At 38.8% G+C, this 23,321-nt stretch overlaps 1 protein-coding gene across 8 annotated transcripts in view; it reads right to left on the minus strand.

Moving 5' to 3' along the window:
• The window catches only part of HIVEP1 (HIVEP zinc finger 1), a 131,018-nt gene that overhangs the window by 50,923 nt on the left and 56,774 nt on the right, over window positions 1-23,321 (minus strand). For 6 of the 8 annotated variants that reach the window (XR_010387824.1, XR_010387823.1, XM_064507043.1 and 3 more), the window contains one exon: window positions 5,809-5,862. The exons of 1 other annotated variant lie outside the window; for it this stretch is intronic. Coding sequence is in view for 5 of the 7 variants with exons in the window: in XM_064507043.1 (XP_064363113.1) it covers window positions 5,809-5,862 (54 nt within the window). In the remaining 2 variants the exon portion in view is untranslated. Of the gene's footprint in view, window positions 1-5,808; window positions 5,863-11,399; window positions 11,623-23,321 lie in introns of those variants that run through there. One more of the 8 variants, XM_026104767.2, reaches the window with a different exon arrangement.

Here is a 23,321-nt window from a genome sequence, read left to right on the forward strand (position 1 = left end):
ACTATAGAACTACTCCACCAAATGCTGTGAGAACCCTGAAGATTTCAGAAACAGATTAACATCTACTGAAAGTGTGGACAGGGGCTTTGGACAGCCCCATGACAGATGTTAGAAATAAAGGTATTTTTCAACAGTGCTACTGAAGTTGCTTGGACTCTTCTGGAGTCCAAACCAGGCCTTTGAATGGTTTTGTCTTGGTGGTTTCTCAGCAAATAATGACACCCACTGAAGAATGAGATCTTAGAAATAGAATTATTTAGGTGATATTTGGATACTGTCTTAGAGAGAAATTTGTAGTACATCTGGAAAGGAACTCTATCATCAAGACAGATCTGTCATATGGGCTTGGACTTCTGGAAAAGGTGATAGCAACTTAGAAATCCCCCTTCACAGACCAAGAAGTGAACAGCTAAGCTAAGGATCTGAAAGGGGGAATCAGGAGAATACACATCACGTTCAAATCCCACTGTGCACTATCTCCAGCACCAGATAAAAAACTGAAAGAGCTCCTTCATCTCTAAGGAACCTGAAAATGACGGGGTGAGAAAATATAGAAACTTGGTAGATAAGCAAATAATACTGAAACAGGTGCTGAATAGACCTTAAAACAGCTTAAGGAGACACCTGATGCCTTCAACTCAAAGTACTCCAAAATGAGTGCTCATTCTATCAGAATTGGTAAACTGGAGAGGACCAACAAACACACTGATCTGAAACTTAACTTGCTAGTTTATTCCTTTCCGCTATTTAGAGAACATCTTTTCTGGAGGTGAGACCAGGAGTGCTCTAAACACCAGAACATGGGCATCCTGGTCCACGCTATATGGAGTGCAGCAGATGAAAAACAGGTGGTATTCGCTAGGTAAATCTGATATTTTGGCTGAATAAAGTTGTCTGTGATTGCTGAGGCAGCAGGATAATACAAAGTGTGACCCCTAATAAAATACATTGAAAACAGGCAGCCAGAGGGACACCTGCCAGCTCTGCAAAGAGCTCACGACTTCATCACTCCGGAAGGAGAAAAGGAAGGAGTCTGGCAAACGACTGTGTGCCATTAGAAGGACTGGAAGTGCAAGTTCAGGATGGATTTGTTATATTGCCTGCAGATTGCAATGACAGTCAGTAAACTGTTTAAAAGTTTACCTATTGAGGAATTAGGTGCAGAAAGTCTGTCTGTCCCCACATGTCCTGGAGAAAGTCAAAAACACTAGTAGAAATTCAAACAAGAACAACAGTTTATACAAGGGGATGAATTCATACCTGACAAACAACTATGACAGCTTGCAAGTCTAAACTGCAACAAGGCTGAGGAACATAAATGCATTCCCGACCATCCCAGGCCATCTTTGTCCTTAAACTCGGAAGACATAGTGATCACTATCACAGGGAAGCAGAGTAAGGAAATCCATATTCCCTGTGATATAGCCATTTATCACTGATACTTTTGGCTGGGATAAAAAGCAGTTTTCCAAAATGAAGTTGCTGAGTCCAGAATAGCACTCCCAGCAGAGAGACACACCAGGATCTGTGGGTAATGCAGAGTATCCATTAGATCATGTGAAAGTTCCACATCCATACTGAAAAGACTCTGTAGAGGACTTGCCACCCGCCCAATATGGTCTTCGAAGGTACACTGTCAGTCATCATGCACAGGCTGTCTCAGTGTGGGTCTCAGGATAGTGAGATATGACCTCACATACAATTTCCAAGATGAAAGGGATTTCCCAGTCAGGGCTGTGCTGGTCTTGTAGAACAAGAGATGCTTGCTGCGTTTCTCTGAGGGATAACCAGAGTAACAAAAACAACCATCTGAGCTACTGTCCCTGACAACTCTGTTGTATGTGTGGGGAAACACAGCTGCCAAAATGGAGAACCACACTGGCAGAGACTCAGTCAGATAGCGAATCTTGGTGTTGCTGGAGTTTGTTACCAACTTTAATTCCCTCGACAGTTTCAGAAGCAGAGATGGAGATTCAGGCAACAGTCTAAGCATTGCTGGTGCCAAGTACGGAGATATCCAGGTTAGTACCACCGGTCCTAAAGAATGCACTGACAGTTGGTGGAGCTTATGTAGCTAGGACCCAAGCTGTTGTGAAGAAGAACTGGTGTGACGGATAAAAAAGAAAACATATGCTTACAGTGCTTCATATTGGCCTTCAGTGGCTGAACTGGTTCTGGGGATGACCAAATCAGAAGCCTCTGTGGTAACCACAAGGATCTGAGAGGACTTGACTTTACCAGTCTGGAAGGGAGAAGACAGAGAGACTCTTGGGATGAATTTCTTAGGAGGATGGATGTTGGTAGGTGAAAGACAAAGCAGTCAGATTTGGTTGACTACTTTCCAGCCCATGATACCCACTGGGTCCCACATCAGAGCTTTCACTGTCTTCTCAAGGAGAAATTTCCTGTAGTTAAGCTCACCATCCCCTCCAGGTTTTAAAGAACACCACATGGAGCACTCACTGGGAACAAGACCTGCACTGTGGCACTAAGAATACCTTGCATGCGTGTCAGAAGATTAAATTCAACTCCGACAGCAGGGTGTAAAACAGCCTTTGGAGATGTCGTCCAAGCTAAAGAGAAGCAGAGCTGCTCGCACCGAAAATTCATAGCAGCAGCTGGGCAGTTGAGAGAAAATGAAATGATGCCAAGAATTCTCCACCTCACATACTCACTGAGCTGGAAGGAGAGTAGAAGTGACCATGACCCCTGGAGAAAATGTTTCCGGTCTCAGGTGACAGGGCATTTGTATATCCACACTCTGAATGTATTTGTGAACTATCACTCCTTCACCCCCCCACAATTGTTTTCCAGTTGCAACTTTATACTAAATAACTGAATTCACCAAATTTGAAAACTATGTCTGCTCATTTACAGTCTCCTCAGTGTTTAATAGGGACTTATTCCAATTTGTACTTAATTGGAATACTACTGCTCATGGCAAAAATAAGGTATGTTAATTACATCTTTTTGCAGGCAACTAAGTTTACTTACAATTCCACACATGTCTAAAGTTGTCACTGATCAGTGCACACTAGTCAGCGGAAAACCCACCATGAGTAAACTTCTGAAAAACTCCTCCCTACAAGTATGCTATACCACTGACAGTTCCAGTACTGACAGGATAGTGGTTAACTTGTAATAAATTCCACAAAATTACATTCATTCGGATTCATTTCAGAAGGGAAATAAACAAATCTAAAGTGATCGATATGAACTGAAAGACAAAAGAAATGAATAAAGAGGTAAAGTGTATAACCCTACTTCAGGTGAATCTTTATATAGTGGATTTGCTTTAAAATAATTTATATGAATATGTCCACATTTTTCTTTACTTGTTTAGCTCAATAAATAAATTTTCCATCTTTCAGAGGCCTTCAGACTCTGAAGCTTCAAATAAATCATTTTCTTTACTTCATATTGCCAAGAACGCTATCTGTTCAGACATTTAAGAAACAAAACTAAAAAATGGAAAAGGACATTTCTCATTGAAAAAGAAAAGAGAAGCCTAATTATCTCTACTATTTCTATACCAAATTTATAGGTAAACATTTGTTTTTCAACTGCCAGCCATATGAATTTAGATTAGAAGCCAGAAATTAAGCTATGATCTTTTTGACAACTGAGATTTTCAACGTTGAGTGCTACCATCACTTAAAAATTTGCAATCTCATACTTATTAGAGTACGTCATAAGTTTACACTAGAGTAGTTCTGTTCATTTGTGCAGGATCATGAACATGTTACTGGGGCATAGATGAGAACAAACCCCTGGAAACAGAGGTTAGTTAGCCTTCAGTCTGAGCATGTCCATCACAGAAAAAAATCCAGAGCAATATTACCTCTGCAAGATCAACAACAAGAGCAGTCAGTAATGCTTTACACATCAAGCATTTATGTTTGGATGACAATACCCACTTACCTATGTCCCACTAAACAAAAATGTGTCAAAACTCTATTGAGTAGGAGGTCTGGTTTGTGGAAAAGTCTCCATAAATGTTTGAAGCACCGCTTATACCACTTGGTCACTTACTTTCTTCTCCTTCACCTTTTACAAATACATAAAGAAACACCATAATCCTGGTGCCCATAAGAGGCAGTTTGCATCAAATCTTCCCTTCAAAAACCAAACAAATCATGAGGTTTTTTTTTCCACAGCAAAAGCCTACAGCCTACTTGAATAGGGCTATGCCCCAAGAGTTCTGCTGTCCCTTCACCTACCAACTGACTGTGTGCTTGACAAACATTGGTAGCCTGGGCCATTCAGCATCTTCACAATGTTTTTGAATTTATTCTTTTCATCAGAGGTGATAAGTAAGTAAGTAAATACCGCAATATAACAGGAAATCTAAGCCACATTTATATGGTGCTGAACTGGGAACCTGGAACATAGGAAAGAGACCTATCAGTCATCAGTGGCAATTCCCCAAGACCATCAGCTTAGTGTGCAGCGGTGGCCAAAATAGCCAAAAAACTCTGAATATCATCAAGTAGGGCAATGAGAACAAGATAAGAGTGCATCGTCTTGCCACTACAGAAAACCCTGACATGCCTATATCTTGATTATTGTCTGCAATTCTGGTCTCCACATCGGAAGAAGGACATAGAGGATTTGAACAAGGCACTGAGAAGGGTAACTGAAATGATTAAGAGGGTGGAGTATCTGCTGCATAAAGAGACTAAAAAGGCTGGGACTCTTCCGTATGGAGCAAAGAAGCTGAGGGGGGATATAGACAAGGTTTATAAAATCAAGAAGGTGGTGGACAAGGTGAATATAGAACTGTTATTTAACAGATTGTACAGTGTTTGAGCTGTGGGACACCTGTTGAAACTAGTAGGAATTCAGGAAAAAAGATAAATGAATGCACTTCTTTAGATGATTGGTAGTGAGCTTCTGCAATTTGCTGCTGCAGAATGATGGAAGCAGGCAGTACTTGCAGGTTAAGAAAAGGATTCGGCATATTCATGCACAACAGGCCCATAAACACCTAGATACTAAAGGGCAGGCATCCCTAATCCAATGTCTGAGGAGAGCGTAAGGGGGACAGACTGCAGAAAGTGGCCAGCCCAACGTGCTGTCCATAAACAGTATATTGCCTCCTACTGGTGAGATCCAGTAGGTTGTTTCTTAGGTTCTACAGTCCTTCAACAATTTTTCAAATTTGTTATATCGGAAGATAATAGCTCTGATTCCAGGACAGAGCATCAACAATTTACAGTGCTGTTCGCAGGCCTGTCACAGGTCAGAAGGACAATTCACTATCCAGAGAGAGGTGAATGACTGCCCAGAACAAGACGAAGAACTGAAATGTGGTACGACAGTGGTCAGCTGGCCTTGAAATACAGTGACTTTCCACCAGCTTTCTAAGCAATAACACACAGACTTAATCTGTCACAGGTCATCTGTTTCTTAAAATAACCTGAATGATAAATCTCCTTTCAGCATCTGCTAGAAATCATCACCTATTGTTTGTCATAGACCAAACATGGTTATTAATGACTACCTAAATCATATTATGAACCAAACTATTAGTACAGACTATAGTCAGTAACTTAGGCACATCTCTAGCGCTACTGCTTCAGCAGTCTCATCAAGGTCAATGCAGCTACTCAAGTGGTTAAAATAAAGCATTTGTGTCTCAGCAAAACTGAGGTGTTCCAGATCACAGCACCTGATCTGCAGATATACATTCCCTGGGCCATATCCAATGCCCAGCCCAGTGAAGTCTTTTCACTGTTGAAGGAAGGCTTTGGATCAGCAGAATCACACAGTGTGTTTTCTCTATTTCATTTTGTTTTTGTTTATTACCTCTCTGTTGGTCTTCTGTTCCATTAAGTTGTTTTTGTGCTTCTTCAATTTTGTCTGCAAGAAAAAGAAGTCATTACTGAAGTATATATGAAAAAGCAAGATTTCAGAAAGTCATTTACTGAAATCTGTCTTGAAAAATCTGTTTATATTTAGGAGTAATACCATTCACACATAAATATGCAGTACATTATGAGTAATACTGCCATATACAATTTTATCATGTTTTACCAGCAACGCTATTGACATGTTAAATTACATGGAACTGCAGAAAGAAAAGCATTGGCATGGGATCTGCAGTCAACAGCTAATCCCACAGTAGTTTCTTGCCATCTATAATAATTTATGCAGTCAGGGGACTCTTTGGAATAGGTATTATTGTGCATTACTGATGCACAGAGTATTTTAATACGTTTTTGAAAAATGCTGTTAGAACGAGACGATGCAGCACTCAACGTGGTAATACAAACAACAAACAGAATTTGATATGTGAAGTGATGGAGCCAGTGCTCCCACATGGGAGCAGTGGGGGATGAGCAGAAGTCCTGTGCTTATTCCTCTGTGAAACTACCCATAATTTGCACAGATGCAGCTGGACCAACAAGAGACTAGGAGTGTTTTTACTAACTCTACTCTTAGCAAACAGCCTGCTGCCCCCAAACACATCAGCGTGGGAAGTGGAACTGTGTTTCTGCTGCTGCTCCACAGAAAATCGCACTGGAAGGGTGAACTTCATTCAATAACTGTGTGTGTACAGGAAGAAGAAAGAAAAAGGGCAACTGGAACTAATAAAATCTTGAGCTCCATTTCTTTCTGGTTGAGTGGCTGCTGGGAAAAGAGGTGGTGTTGATAAGAAGCAGCAGCCATAGCACGAGCTGAGCTCCACTTCACACTATGGCCTGAGAGACCAAGATCTGAGCTTGGAATGTGGCTTTCAGATATAAGTGAGCATTTTCCAAAACACCTCTGAAAGCTTCCAAGTGGCAGTTATTCAGAAAACTAAACTGAAAAAATGGAATGTAACAGGATTTATCCTAAAACTCTGCAACTGTACTGGTGCAGCTCGGGAAATATCAGGACTTCTTGGATGCAGCATTTGGAAGGACTATAGCTCTGCAAACTCCTCATTCCTCTCTTTCACAAGTGTGGAGGCTGCTATTCTGTCAGAGTTTTATCTCCCCTTCCTATACAATGCAAGGCGCCTATAAAATGATCCTTTCTTTGACAGACTTTATCTTAAAGCACTGGTTTTAGGTGACTTCTCTAATATTTATAAGCTTAATAAAACTAAAGGATGTTGGAACCATTTGTTCACAGTTAAAACCTGGAATTGTTTTCCAGTAATTCTCTCAGTAGAACTAAAAAAACATAACTAAAATAAATCCTTCTCCTAGTTTTTAAGATTAAGTTCTATTCAGCTTGCTCTAGTTTTGTATTTCTGCTTTTTAAACCTAGTACCATATCCCCTTTCTACATTAAAACTAAATAATTTCTCTCCTGTAAGCAGCCCTGGAGAATGCAACAAAATGGCTCACACGCATGTTTACGGGGCAGACTTGCACATCTAGAGTGAATGAAGCAGCTAACGAGACAGGTCTCCACCACAGCTCTAAAAGCCAAACTCCTTCCTTCTTCCTCTGAGGTTAATGAGACGTACATACGTATTTAACACAGCTTTATATACAGCCTCTTTTGTACTGATTTACTTGCTGCTGAACACAAACACAAGCAGCTCAAAAACAGAACAACTCTTTGCTAGCTCTCTACCAACCCAGGTAGACAGACTTGTTTTTAAACAATGAGGACATGATATTTAACATCTTTCTGTATTCAGCTACAGCTCAAATATTGTCTTTATCTATACATAATTTGTTATTATTAAAAAAGGCTGACAACGACAATTTCTAACAAAAAGAGAGAAAACATTAAAAGATATCTCTACACTAACTACATTGGAAAAAAATGTATCTAACCATCTTTAATATTTTCTCCCAAATAATTTCTTTACAGAAAAGTGATAAAATAGACTACTTATAAAGTTTCATGATAGTTGATAAATTACATGAACACACAGGAAAAAATACACATCAAAGAATTAACCCTGTAAACTAAGCTGTAAGATCTACCAAAAAGCAACAAGCAATCAAAAATGTAGACTGGCTATCAAACTCATTTCCTTTTTGCTTAGAAATACATCTAACACATAAGATACAATGTTTATCTCTTTAGAGGATGTAAAAGATTCATCATCAAAATCTAAGCTTAAGTACGCAAACAATTGCAATATCATCATTAAAAGAATTATCTGTGTGTTTCACTACTACAAAAAATTCATGTGTTTAAACTCACAATCATCATAGTTTACAGAGAAAAGAATTAAATTGATTAGGAAAATCAGGAAAAGTAATTAAGTATTTTGAAAGCATGCAACATTAGATAGCCAAAAAGATTGTGTGTTTTATCTCCCTAACTGAATTCTCTCTTCCGTTTCAAAAAAAAATGAGTTCCTATCAGAAATTCCCAAACATCTGTATGTCAGGCTGCAATTCTAAACAAAGAAATACAGCTAATAGAAATAATAACTAGGCAAACATATGCTTGGTACACAGCCAGAAATTCTCATACACTTCCTGCATCTCCTGATATGTCCCCAGTGAAGTGTAACTATTCCAGCTATGTCTTTATACATATAAATGTATCTCAGTGCAGAACAGTTTCAAGAATTCTGAACACAGGAGAATTTCAAGACCGGTAGTGATGACTGAGAGCTCCACTGTGGCTTCCTGAGCAGAGTGTTCATGAAACATACTGAAACAAGTGGATAAAGGGAATTAGGCATCATAAAAGGTACTTTGGTCATACATTTGACAAGCGCTGCATAGTTTTAATTATGTATCATAACACTTCCCAAGCTCTTGCTGCAGTACTGTATTATTAAATCTTTGCTGAGACCTGAGAAGAGATTTCCGACTTTGATTGTAAATGAGGTATGGGTATTAACACCTACCTACTAAAAATGTCACTGAGGACTACACCTCTGTAGTAACCCTTACCAGACAGCTACCTATTCTAATTATCACACTCAGTCACGTTTAACACCATACTACCGAATCTGTATCAGTCGCTTTCCAAACTAATACATTTTACAACTACAGATACTGTATTGGTGACTATCTTACAAAACAGTACAGGCTGCTTCTAGAATTAAAAGAATAACTGGGTTATTCTGAAATGCTGTGGAGCATGTGTGAATAGCTCCCTTTGAATTGCTCATGTAAGTTAAACTGAAACATAGCTTCCCTTTGGTCTTTGGAAATCTCATAGATGTACCAAAAATAACTTGCTAAATAACATAAAATTTATATCATGTTGTCATTTCCCTCTGTCCTTTGTCCCATTAAATTAGCCTTACATGACAGATTTTAAGGCAAATAATTTTAGACTTCATGTACCATACTCTTTCCTAATTATATTATAGATTCTCTAATAGTACAATCCCTTGAAAACTTTTAAAAGTAAAACCCTTACACAAAAATCAGCTGCAAAAACCCAGTACGAGCTGAAAATTGCAAATTCCACAATTATTCAAAAATAACATCAGCAAATAATATTATCTGATCTAATACTCACTCAACTTTGATTTAGTGTTATTTCAGATTTAAACTCACAATACTGAAGCTATTTTTCAATCTGGAATTTTACAAAGGAGACATTTCTTTACCACTGGAATGTTATTAAGCTTCAGCAGGATAAGAGAAAGTAATTTAACTAATGGAAATACCTAACGTATTTCTGATATGGACCCCTCTTCTATTTCTCATTGTCTGGATTTTGACTAGTAGGTCGTTGTAAGACCTATTCTAACACTCACAACTTCTGGTAAACAGCCTTCTGAAACAGCACGCATCTAGAAGCAGATGATAACAACTGTGTGACAGATACGCTCTCATTTAAGACAGGACACATCTCACTAAGTGCTTACTAGAGGGGAAAAAGTGGAACAAGAACGAAAAAGTAATTTAGTCATACGCTCCACCGCGTGCAGAGGAGAGATTAGACGTGTCAACAACCAAAGCAAACTTCTAAGGTAGGGGCCTGTCTGGCAGAGACTTTGAAACTCTCTTCTTCTAATTTGGGAACCTTTTATAACACTTGCAAATAATTCCTTGTGCATTTTGAATGTATGCGCTCTGACGTGCCCACGTGATGGCTGGCCCCTACCCTGTCATCAGGAGTTAGCATCCAGCCACTCTTCCCACCAACTCTTAACTACCAGCTATTGCTTCCTGCTAGTGGAGGGGCAATTGAACAGCGACAGATTTAATGCAGAGAAGAACGTGTTTGCTTCATAAATATGTAACTGTTATAGCAGTGTTACAAGTGATGGAGCCAGCTCTTGGTTATCTGAGGTAGGTACACACCACCAAAAAGCAAAACAGAATATAAAACATGTGTGTGTATACACACACATGCATATATTATACATTTATATGTATACATACTTGATACATTTATATGTATCAAGTAAAACAAGATGACATGGGTACAATAGAGCAAAAAAAAGAGGTGAGTGACCAACTGTGAAATGCAAATATTTTTGAAGAAGCATGCATCTAACTCAAAGAAGTCTGCAAGCTGCAATACAGGGTGAACCCAGCTACCGCCTCCAGCTGACTGTGAACAGCCAGCTTAGGTGGTATTATGGGAATACTGATTGTATTAAATTCCTTCTCTTGTAGCAAGACATTTCAAGGATTTTACAATAACTGTGCAATATTGCAATTCATGTGCCTAACCTATGCATGCAACTAGCAGAGAAGGACAAGTACAGAAAGCATGAGGAAACACACTTTTCTACATGGTGGCATATTGGCAAAACCATGCTTTGTACTTCCTTAGGAGTACTCCCCTCCATCACCATCATGCGCATCCAAACAAGCAGAATTTTGATTTTCTTATGCCATTTGCAGTAAAGGAATAGCTCTCGGGGTTTTTTTGTCAAGTATCAAGCTTCTTCATGTCATTGCCTAATACAGCTCTCCCAGCAGACATCTGCTTGTGGAAATATAACTTAATTCTTTGTTCTTTTAAATATATAATTTAACTGTCCTTTAAGCAACAATAGGAAGGAGATTTTGTACAGTAAAATATGCTTGTTGCTTTATAAACTTCCTACCATGAAAGTTGATTAAATGGATTCTAATAGTTTGAGTTTGATAAGGTAGTGTTGTGGTAGATGTTTAATGAAAAAATAAGGCAGAATTTTCATCAACTTTACATTCTCTATTTTTGAACTGCACAGAGAGAAATAACCTCACAGATTTCAATCACATACATTACATACAACACACATAAAATGTAATGCTAAAAAATTTTTTTTAGAAATATCAATATGTCAGCATAAACAAACATGCATATTTTTGTATGTATTAGAATTTTAACAAATAAATATTTTAAAGCATTTATGTGTTATGGTCAGGTATAAAAAAATAAAGATTTAGGAATTTCAGTGAGGAAAGCAGAAATACTGAGACAAGCTTGTCCTGCTGAACAAGTCACTTTGTTAAGTCTGAAAAAAACCAGTAGTTACTCACCAGTACTTAATGACATCTGTTTTTCCCTGTAGAGCGGCAACACGTACAAAGAATGGAGATACAGTCATTGAGAACTACTTTTAAGCCATTGGGACAATATACACGATGGGGTTGTTAAAAGCTCATTAGGCTTAAGCAAAATGGCCAAATGCTAATATACTTGTCATTGCACATATCTGCATATGTGTCTGTATCTCTGTAAAAAGGCCTTTTTTTTCTTTTTGGCTTCTTGACGAAGACCCAAGATTTCTGCTCTAAAAGGAAAAGAAATTTCATTTTTATTTTTTATCTCATATACCCTGTTTCCTCTGTGGATAATTGGAGAATTAAGAGAATTACAACACAGTGGATGTTGAGACTGGGCTAATTTATCAAAACTTCTAAAAATAAAATTTTCTATTTTGCTTGAAAGGCTGGATTTTTATATTCAACTATTTAACCAAAATAGCTAGAAGGAAAAAGTCAACATTTTTTTCCTTCAGTTTAAGGCAAGGAAACTCACAGATCTTATGCCTGAGTCATCCTAAAAATACCTCCAGGACAACAGCTTCACACAACAACAGTTTTTCCTGCTGCTTCTTAAAACACCCACTCTGCCCCATCTCACTCCATCTGAAAACATTTGAAAAATAATTTAAAAGAATCACTTTGCATGTTGTTCAATGCAGACAAAGAAAGGTATAGCTTTAATTACCTTTTTCTTGCATTGATCATCTATACCACTAGCAGAGAAGAAAACGGCAGTGATAAAATATTCTGCAGTTAAAGTACATTAACTCAATCAGTTTATACTGGGAAATATTACTGAAAACACAGTCTTTGTCTTTTTTTTTTTGCTGAAGACACAGTTTAAGGAAAACACTGATGGAAGTTGAAAATCCTGTATTTTTCATTGCTAGTTAGATTCACGCAGTGAATGAAACAGGTGCTGAGATGCCGTGTGCAGAAACCTTTACTTCCACATTTTCTGACTGTTGAATCCCATACAGCTCAAACACCAGCAACAAAGTGTTCTGCATTCTACTGAAAGCATTTCTAAAAGCATCCTAATAGTAGCACGCTTAAAAAAAATCCAACGCTGTATTAACATGAGCATCTACTTGGAAGAGAGACGGGTGCAGAAAGCTGCGTGAACCCTGCGGACAGTCGGCATGCCTGAAGAAGGGCTCAGATGCAAGGCGGAGCGACCCGAATCGCCTGCCATGTGCAGCTGGAGCAACTCCAACCCTCCCGCAGTGGGAAGCCTCCTGCGTCTGCTACCCGTCCCGCCAGCTTGCCTCACGGCACCCACAGCAGGGGCAGCCGCACGGAGCTTGTGCAAACTTGGCCCACTGCCCTGGCTTCCAGGTTCACCCACTCTCTCCAGCTGCTCGCGTGGGGAGAGAGGGGTACCTGTTGGCCCTTCCTTCCTCAGTGGATGACTACTTAATCTGAACAGGCCATTTACAGCCTGCGCCTGGTGCAGGATAGCTGCCGGGGGCTGGTGGGAATTCAGAAGCAGCCAGACCCGGTCGTGAAGAGGCTGCAATACTATGCAAGTAAAGGGCTATTCACAACATGTTAAAATGCCACTGTTGACAAGGATGCCACAGTCCTGATGAACTTCAGCTAACTGAGATGAACCCTAAGACTTCCCCTTAAGTAGCTAATTAAAGAAAAAAAAAAGTCTTGTCTCTATAAGGAATACATTTTGTTAATTCAGTGCACCCTTCCCCACATTGGCAAGACCTAAAAAAGCGGAGACCAGAAACTTGATGAGAGTGCCAAATAAGGGCCAAGCGATCCATTGAGGTGAACGTCACCTTTCTGTTGAGTTGCTTTATTATCAGAGCAGCAGCACTGAAGTGAACTCAGTGGCAGGCAACGTGAGGAGGAAGAGAGAAAGAGAAAAGGGAAGGTGAAAGAAGGAAGCTTTTCTGTTTTTTTCTTATACTCTCAGGTACTTGCCAGTGTCAAAAAAATGCATCCTGCCCTTGGAACAGGAAGGAGCAATGGTTGTGAGAGTCCTTACAGCAGAATGAGCTAATCTCTGAGCGAGTAGGTGTAAGAGTTGGCAGAACTGTAAATCAGTTACCCTGAGGATTGCTTTGATGGTCCAAAATTCCCACCGCTGCCTTCCTGCTGCAAAATTAAAACCTACGAAGCTGGCAAACAGCAGCAGAAGACATATAACAATACCTATATGACAAGGCACTTATCTCATTCAAATTTAAATCAACCTTTAATTAAAAAATCATTCTTCTGTCCCCAAATATTTTCCTTTTCTAATTTAATGAAGGCTATCCAAAATTAAAAGCAAAAGAACAGCTAAGGCATAAAGCCATCCCCATGTTTTCTCTTTAATTTTGCAGTGTGGGAGCTTGACACCGTTTGGCATACAGTCTGTTTCATGCTTTCTCCAGTCCAGTCTGGGCCTTAAAGAATCAAAGCACCATGGCTTCGTGGGTTAGCAGACATGGGCTGAGCTTGATAACCAATTGCATGGATGTTCCCAACCTATTTTAAATGAAAGGTGAAACAGATTAAATCTCAGTTTGTCAGATGTATGAGGATTGCTCATACAGCTGTGAGACAGGGAAAAAGACCTAGACCTGTTAAAAATTAGGAAATGTGAATTTAAAACTCCTAACAACTATTCGGATGACACAGGAGCAGTTACCATTTTAAAAACTATTACTAGCTACTTTTTAATTAAACATCTTAAATTAGATTTCAAGCATCTTAAAATCTTCTACCAGTCATTATAACCTTGACTAATGACCTGTCTGATCAGTTTTTCAGGAAAATTTTATGCATTTTCATTTTAATGTCAACTTTAAATGCTCATCATACTACCTGTTATTTGCATTTAAAAATGAAAAATCCATGACAGATACTTTACATAACACCCCTAAAAATAGAAGATAAAAACACTCCTCTTATCAATCTTCATTTTAAAACAGAAAAATTGAGCTTTGCATATTTCAAAATGCATTTGTAATCTGCAGATGAAATTCATATCAGCAATGAACAGCTATACTGTATACACAACAAAACATTTAATACATAGGCTGTATATAAATTATATATACATAATAGCTTTATCCTTGCCATCACACGTTACTTAAGCATGACAAGGATTCCCAATGAGATTAACAAGGTGTAAGTGCATAAGTTACATTTGTATATGAAACCAAACTCAATCTGTGTGCCATCAGTTTATGTTCAAGAAACTTCCAACTTTTAGACATTATTTCAATTTATGAGACTTTTAAACTCATTAAAAACTGTGCACGTAGAGGGAGAAAGAGGATTTTTAGATGATTATCACCTTACAGTGCTAGTAGCAGAAGAAAGTAATGTACAGCGAAGCACCTATGGGGAAAGTTACAGTAACTGTCAAGCACAAAGATTCAAAAATGAAGGTGAAATATCTTCAGCAATATCTTGTGCTGGGCATCTTTTCACACTGTGTACACCACTGCAACAGTTCCACCTTTCAAGGATAGTCACTATTCCGTTTGCTCCACAAAGCAAGGCGTTCCCCTGTTTACTTCAGGCATATGAGCTTTGACACAAGAGATTATTCATTTATACATTGTTTCATTTATATAACAAAGTGCAAACACAGATAGAGACTGCATTTACATTTGCATAGTTTCTAATTAGCAATCTAGCAAAATAATTACAACATTGCTATGCTGATGTCTAGAGCATTGTTCTGCACTGACTGCCAAATTCTATCTACATACCTAGAACAGGATGATTACTATCACTAAGATCTGCTTATTAATTATTTAAGATCCTCTAGGGCATTCACTGTTCCAGGCTTAATTTCAGCTTTATGATTTTTCTATACCTAACCTAGTATCAGGTTTAAAAGTTAAAAGAAAATATTAAAGCCAACCACAAGTCATTCTAGTTCGCAATCTTCTCCACGCAGCTGCTCTGAACACTTTCATACCTTCTGTACCGAGACAGGTTCCCTCACCCCAGTTGGTTTACTGTCCTTTGATCTTATGCCCCAGAACTGGTAAAAATGTACGCTTTTTATTTATTTATTTATTTCTTAAGTCTGACACAGAAATTAAACCAGTGCTAGTGAAAACCCTGAATATTTTTTTAAACTTATCCACTCACCAGAAAGATTTATAAAAATAACAACACCTGGACTCAAAACATCTTATAAAATTTCTGTATTTTCTCAAATACAGATTTCCTACCAAAGAAGCAATTAGTCAAGCCAGCCACTCCCCAGCCAAACAGGGACAATTTTCCATTAATCTTTCTGATACTCCCAAAGCACTTGCGTTCAACTTCAAGGTTGCTGGGGGAGGGTTTACCAAACACACAAAAAGAAACAAAACTGGTTCAACAAGTAGAACCACATCAAGAATTTGTGTTTCATCACCAGAGACAACAGCATGAAGACTTTTTTCAAGTTCTCAGAGGGGTCAAACTGCTCTTGAATTTCTCCTTCAGTTTCTGCAGTTCCTCAAATACAACCAAGTTTACAATGCAGAAAACATGTAAGTAGATAAATTCAGCACTGAGGAATCTAAAGAACAACTCAGTTTAAAAACAGCCTAATTTTCCTAAGCTTAACATACCTTAAAAACTTATCTTTTCTATTGAGATCCTGAAACCTTGATATAAAAGGCTTAAATGGTTAGAGCTTTAGCAGGACTTCATATACTGAGGTTGCTATAATAACCAGATACTGAGATGCACAATGAATAGTACTGCTGGCTATGAAAACCAATCAATTTTGATGAGACTCAAAAAAAACACCAGAGAGAAAAGAAAAAGCTTTCCAAGTCAAGCCAAAAGTCCAGCTCAAATCTTGTCTCCAGCAGTAGACAAGAGCAGACACCTAGAGAAAAGCAAAACAGAACGAGCAATAATTCCTGGCCTCCAAAAATGTGCAGTCCTGCTGCAAGCCAGAGAAAGCTGTATTTGTATGTAATGGGTCCTACAGATTATTCCTACATGAGTTTCTCCACTTGTTCTTTTAATTTATGTGAATTTTTCACACCCAAAATATCCTGTGGCAAAGAGTTCCACAATTAACTACCTCTGAAAGTGAGGAACTACCTCTCTGGGTTGGTCTCAATCTGACATCTGCCAGCTTCATATAATGACTCCCACATTTGCATGGAGAAAGGCTGTGAACAATTTTTCCCTCTCCATGTCATCTTCTCCAGGTCTCCACAGCTTCTGCAAATCTCCATCATGTCCTGGCTTTCCCACCCTCCTCCCCATCATCTATCTCTTTTCCAAACTGCAAAGCCTCATCTACTTACTCATTCCTTACACAAGCTGTTCAGTAGCTTTTTAGGAACCCTGCAGCTTTTGCAATACTATTAGATCCTCTTTGGAGATGGCAGCGGGGAAGTGAAAGAGAATTGGGGAAAGTCATTGAATTGAACCTGGCATTGAAAATGAAGGCACAGCACAGATGTATACTGTGACAGATCAGTGTTTATGTTTTTTCTCTACTACTGTCATAAAAATTCCTTATGTTTTATTTGCTTTTTGACAGCCAGTGAGTATACAGTTGACTTCTCCACATAAATATATGATCCAAAGATATCATTCCTGAATGTTAAAAAGCAACTCATTTTAAATGAAAAGTTAGAATATTTTTCCTGTGGACACCACTTTACATTTATCTGCACTGAATTTCATTTGTCATTTTATAACATGGTTGCACAGCAACCTAATGTCATTTTAAAATTCTTTGCATTTTCATTTGCATCCTCATCTTCACTACTGTGGATAACTTCATCAAATCAGCAATGCTGTCACCTCACTATTCATACTCTTTCCCACCTCACTCATAAGAACTGGAATCGACAGATGCACATTTTTATTAACAGTAAAATGGCAGGCAGTGTTTGTCAAGGAACACATATTGACTGCAAATGTGTAAATATCAGCCTCTTGACAAATTTACACACAAGAGATTTCTCGGGGAGGGGAGTGCAGGGGGGGGAACGTTCACTCTTCACTCATAATCTCACTGTATTTGCTTCTGCCTCATTCTCTTTTTCATACTTTCATTATGCCCTGGCTACCACACCTCATATCACATGATACTCTTTCTTCCTTGGAAACTTGTCCTTAATTTCAACCTGTCTTTAAAACCCAGGCTCTCCAAACTGCTTCGTCCCTCCATCACTTAGCTCAGAGAACGTGCCTCTGGTTCATCCGCTTGAACTCACTGCCCATTTTTCTCACCAGCTCTTATTAGAATTGGAGCTATAGCTTCATTCCACCTGGATTGACTCTAACACAGTCTACGAGCTCAACCTGACCAATTTTCAGATGTCTCTGTTCTATCCTTTTCCTGCCCAATCTCTACATTGCTTTCTGAGCACATCATCTGCTTCTCCGTAAAGTATCTCTACTTTCAGTTCTATGCTAGCCCATAAACCCACTTTGAACAGTGCTGCAAAATCACATTCATATGAACATACGTATGAACACATGAACAGTCATAATGGCAGCAGTAGGTCTTAGTATTAAAAACAAACAAACAAAAAAACAACATTAATTTTTTTGTTATGTTAAAACTTACTTTGTGGACTTTGCAAGTTTGTCTTTTCATAGTAATCCTTCATTTCTGTCTGGTATCTTTTGTGCTGAATGAAATATTGTTATTAGCTGCAGTTTTAAAGTGAACAACAATAACAACAGAAACTGGATTGATAAAAAGCAAAAAAAGACTTTGTAAAAACTAGTCAGTATAAGCTGATGCACGAAAAGGTTTGTCTGAAATACAAAAACTAAGCAAAGGCCCCAAAATATATTTCCTTGTTAACGGTGCACTCCAGCCATGAACATGGGATTAGCCATTCCAAGAGGCTTACTAACAAAATAGCCATAGGTAGTTAATGTTCTCTTCTCTGGGCAAAAATTGAGTGAGGGAAAAATAGATATCTTAAAGCTAACACCTCAATTTTGCAATTTATTTTACTTTTCTCTGCGCTCTTCTCCCCCCAAGCACTGACACAAAAACTAAGTATTGCGAATCCCATTGAGCACTAGGTGCTCTCAAGTCCTTGTGCAGTTCACATCAAAGGAGGTGGGAGCAAGGATAAACCAGCTCTCCAGAAACTGCTCACACCCTGCAGGGTTAGAGCCTGACACTAAAAAAACCTGGCACATCCATGTCCATCAAAACTGCAACTTCAGATGGCAATTTTTAAGTCAAAACCATCATACTCTCTTCAGGAATGCTGTGTGGGAAGATGGGCTTTAGCGACGCAGATAATAAGGAACTTCAGGCACTCTGGGAGCCGCAGCATGGAAATTCCATCAGACCTTTGCGGAGGATGCAGGGAGCAGCGCTACCCTCCAGCACTCTTTGGCAACACACTCTGAGTGGCATAATGGCTCCAAATGGAAAAATATAGTTCATGCAGGAGGAGGAAGAAGAGCGAATTAATCAGAGAAAATGAAAATCAGCAGGGAAGTTGTGGGCTGATTACCCTACATCATCCAACTTTGCCAGACACTAAGTTACTGCTTTGGGAGGGAGGGAGGAGGGAGGGAGGAGGTAATTTGGCAGACACACTTAGAAGAGATCAGACACATAAGGGAGAAGTTCTGTATTGCTTGATTCAAAACTGAAAGGAATTAAAAACAGATCATATATTCACCAATACATTTCCAGCAAATCTGCTCTATCTCAAATTACAAACAATGACGTAGCTTTATTATTTTATTACTTTTAAAGAGCTATTACGAATTCTAAAGTTACTAAGTTGCTAACCACTAATTAAAGCAGGAATTATGAGCTGATCTTGCAGTGTCCCACAGCACAGAGCAACATGTCCTACACCATAACCCTCCAGCTCCTTGAAAACTGGACATCTGACTATTACAGTTGTTTATTCAGTGGCTATGACACTTGTTTACTCAGTGACTGAATGACAAGTAGACCTTATGAGACAGTGTTATACAAGACAATTGCTTCTTTTTAGGGAGAGTAGATGAAGGGAGCAAATATCCTGGTGGCTAGCTTCAGCCTATAGCCTGCCAGCTAGGAATCTGTGATATTAATAGGTACCTGTTTTTTCAGAAAAATTGAGGATTTTAGGTTGTCTGTCATGGGAGGCCAAGTGTCAAACATCCATGTATTATGAAGTGATTAGTTTCAGGTCATGAACACACAAGCCTTTTAAGCCTGTGCTCAGCTTTAAGCAGCTACTTGATTATCCTGGAAATTGTAACAGCCATTTTCAGCCTCCTCCCTGCTCCCTCTTCCTTGCTTGCTCTTCTTCCCCAGGTCCTGTAAAATGAAGATTTCAGCTCTGAGCAGGGCTGTAGCTGGTCCTTGTTAAAACCTGTCCCCAGTGCAGCCTGCTCACACTGTCTTTCTCCTCCTCATTGCCCGGCCTGGCCTGGCCAGTCCCAGGAGTCCTGGTCTCCAAGCTGAGCAGGGGAGGCTGGTGATGGAGGAAATCTTTGCTGGCTCCCTGCTCCTGGTCCCACCTGCAGGCACCCTCACCCACCCCAGCTGGCATGTAAAGGACAGCACAGTCCTGTCCCTCACCACAAAAAATAACGCAAAGTCAAAATTATGCAAATCATGCCAAGTTTGGTGAAAGGGAGCAAAGACAAAAAATCCCAACATGATTTATAAGCACTGCTGACAAGGCAAAATTGTGTTACAGTGGAACCGCAGAATGTCTGTGGGGCTGAATTTATAGAGAATTGGAATAAAAAGTGAAATTTTTAAAGACTCTTCCAAAATAAAGTACAGTTCTGACCAAAATTCATCTTGTTTCTTTTTCTTTTTGTGTGTGTTGCAGTTTTCTGTTGTTGTTAAAATATTTGCTGTGTGCCCTGGATTCTAATCAGCATCAAATTGGGGTGGGGGAGGAAGGAAATCAATCTCTCCTCTCTCTCTCTCACTCTCAGAAATAAAGGAAAGTAGGCTAAGGTATCCTGGGCATTCCTTTTTTGATTATCTGTAAATCACACTTAGACAAAAAAATAAGCCCTGGAAAAAATTTTAAAAAATACTGGAATGTTTATATTGCAAATTTAGTTCAGTAATTTTTTAATGCAAAAATAGTTATTACATGAAACCAAGAAGGTTTTATTTAGTAAATGAACAACAAGAAACAAATATAGCAGTATATTTTACAGATATTTAAGTGTATTATTAATAGGCTAAACAGAGAATTTTGAAAAATGGAGCAAAAACCATATAGATTCACACATACTATACCTCTTCTACCACTTTATAAATCATCCCACAAAAAGTGCAGTTCCTATTCCTATGGAGCAGAAAACCATTATGATTTCTTAAAAGACAAGTAAAATCAAAACCAAAAGAAAGCCCTAGCCCTCTGCCCTCCCTTCTCAGGAAATATTTGATGGATTTGCTTTACCTACTTACAAGTTTAGGAAGGTAATTAACTAGCTGTTTCTTATACACCTACAAAATGCTGGCACTATGCAATCCAAACATCATCCATGTGTTTCTCCTTTTTTATTTAGAATTCATGCTCAATTTTGCATCGTCTGATTGAAGACGAGGGGGCGGAGAGGAATGTGTGGGAGAAAGCAACAGCAAGCTGCCACACACACAGCTCCACGCTGCATTCGGAAATGAACAGTTGAGCCTGGAGGGAGCTCGCTCGAATAGTGATGTGCCAAAGTGTGCATCTAGGGACTTCAAGTCCTCAAATAGATTTTTGTCCTTTAACAAAAAGATTTTACACAAATCATCCCTGTGCCACAATAAAGTAGAAAGGCTTGCATCCAACTTTATTAACTCATTTGCAGTATGATTTTTATATTTTTGTTGGAACAATGACTTCTGGAAAATATGGCGAGTGGGAGAAGAAATTAGAATGTGCTACTTGACTAAAACAATGAAAATGCAAAACCAGTATAGTGTCCTGGAACTAGTTTTTGGGTTTGTTTTTAATATGCCTATTTGGACTTCTTTTTGGTAGCATTAAAATTCATAGCTTAAGAAACAGCTTCAAATTTCTAAAGCTATCAAGATTTAAATGACATTTCTCCTACATATACCTTCATCTGTTTGTTTCAGTTTTAAAGATGAGATTTCTTACCCATTTACAGAAGCATTTTCCTCAAACTTTTTTTAAACAGTTCCGCTAAAATAAATTTCTGCTTGAAGTTTCTATTTTTCCAGCCAGAGAAATGGTATCGGAGACAAAAAAAAGTGCATGTTTATTAGGAAGAAAAATAACCTGAGAAACGTTGCACGCAAAAGATGGAAGAAGGAGAGGACAAGGCTAACTGGACAGTCTTTTGCTCTTTAATTTCTCCTTCAGCAGGTTCACACACCTGCTTGCAAACCCTTGGCTTGCTGAGTTTCCCTGACCTAGGCACCTGGAGTTTTGTTGAAAGAAAATGTTCAGCCAACTTCTCACTAAAGCTTATGAGAGCCCTACTAAATTTCAGGAATGCTTTGACTGAACCTAACAGGCATTACACAAGGAAAGTGAAAGAGTGCTGAAGGAGGGGGAAGCTGATCCCAGCCATCAAGCTGGTACTTTCTCCTGATGATATCTTATGATGTAAGACACATTTGCATCGTTTTTCAGCAATGCAAAAACTGCCCCAGTCCTGATTTACCAGAGCACCTGGTCAGGAGGAGGAAGACAGATTTCAGGGCACTTGTCTGCTGCCGCTGCTACGGTTTGGATGTCCTTTGCCTGGACTCTCTCAACAAACCATTGGACATAGCCTGTTGAGCAGCAAGCGCCGCTTCCCTGAGAAACCTACTTTCTCCGAATTCACCTTGTTCATTGTTCTAGACCATTAAGCGAAAAATCATAGAATTATTAGATTCCTCAGGGCAGAAAAAAGCAGAAGCAAGACTGGTCTCACTGCTCTTAACCTCAGTCAGATTTCCTTTCTTGCCAACTAGGGTAATGCCAAGAATCACGTCAGCAAGATCTTCCTGTTCCCTTTTGCTGTCACCAGAATCAACCGGCATTGCTATTTAAGGCTGCGAGTGGTAGGATGAAGTGGGCAACCCCTGAATGCTCATATCTGGTATTCCCTGCGCAAACAGCAGTGGGTCAAGGGCTTCCGGCATCTCCTGTCTGTAACACAGGGTAGGACCTTGGTCTGTGCAGAGCTCAGACTCAGTGCTGTTTTTTTTTCCCTGCAGGTTTCTCAAGAAAGAGAGGGAAACATTTTGCTCAATGTTGAAATGGGCTAAGGGAAAGGAAAAGAGAGAGGAGAACAAAAATAGAATAAAAGATATTAGGGGAGAAAAAAAAAGAAGAAAATGAAGAATTAAGATAAAAAGTCAATAAGCAGTGTCTACTCTGTGGAGTGGCCACTATAGAACAGTTGGCAGACTGAAATGGTTTTCTTTTCTTTCCCCCCACTGTAAGAAGATCAACAGATCTGTTTATAGTTTAAGGACACCACTTAGGAAAAATCATAGGAAATAGGAAAATATTAAACATATTATTTCCTCTTTCTTTTCCCTTGCCAATAAACATTAGACAATATTTTACTGGTGCCTAAAGTTAATTAAATGATACACTCTTGCAGCAGGTGACCTGAAAAACATACAGTGCTTCCATGTCTTTGGGAATCCTTCTGTCTAGCTTCTCATTTTCTGTAGTCAAAATTCAAAATCACAAACAAAATTTAAAGGATTACTGTATGCCTCAGGATTAGCCAATTTCTCAGGCAATCAGGTATTTAGCTTTTGGCTCCATGCTTTAGAATGAATTTTAAGCATACAGTGCTCCATAAAAGGCCTAACTATATACTTTATTTCACTAATAGTTTTGTTGTCTTAAAAAAAAAAAAAAAAAAAAAAAAAAAAAAAAAAAAAGCACGATTCATGTCAAGTTTGTGGTGTAGGTATTTAAATACCTTAGTTCTCATTTGTTTTATCCCATTTAGTAATTACTTCTAACTGTAGTAAACTAT

The sequence above is a fragment of the Dromaius novaehollandiae genome, chromosome 2, assembly GCF_036370855.1.
Source record: "Dromaius novaehollandiae isolate bDroNov1 chromosome 2, bDroNov1.hap1, whole genome shotgun sequence".
Lineage (NCBI taxonomy): Eukaryota > Metazoa > Chordata > Aves > Casuariiformes > Dromaiidae > Dromaius > Dromaius novaehollandiae.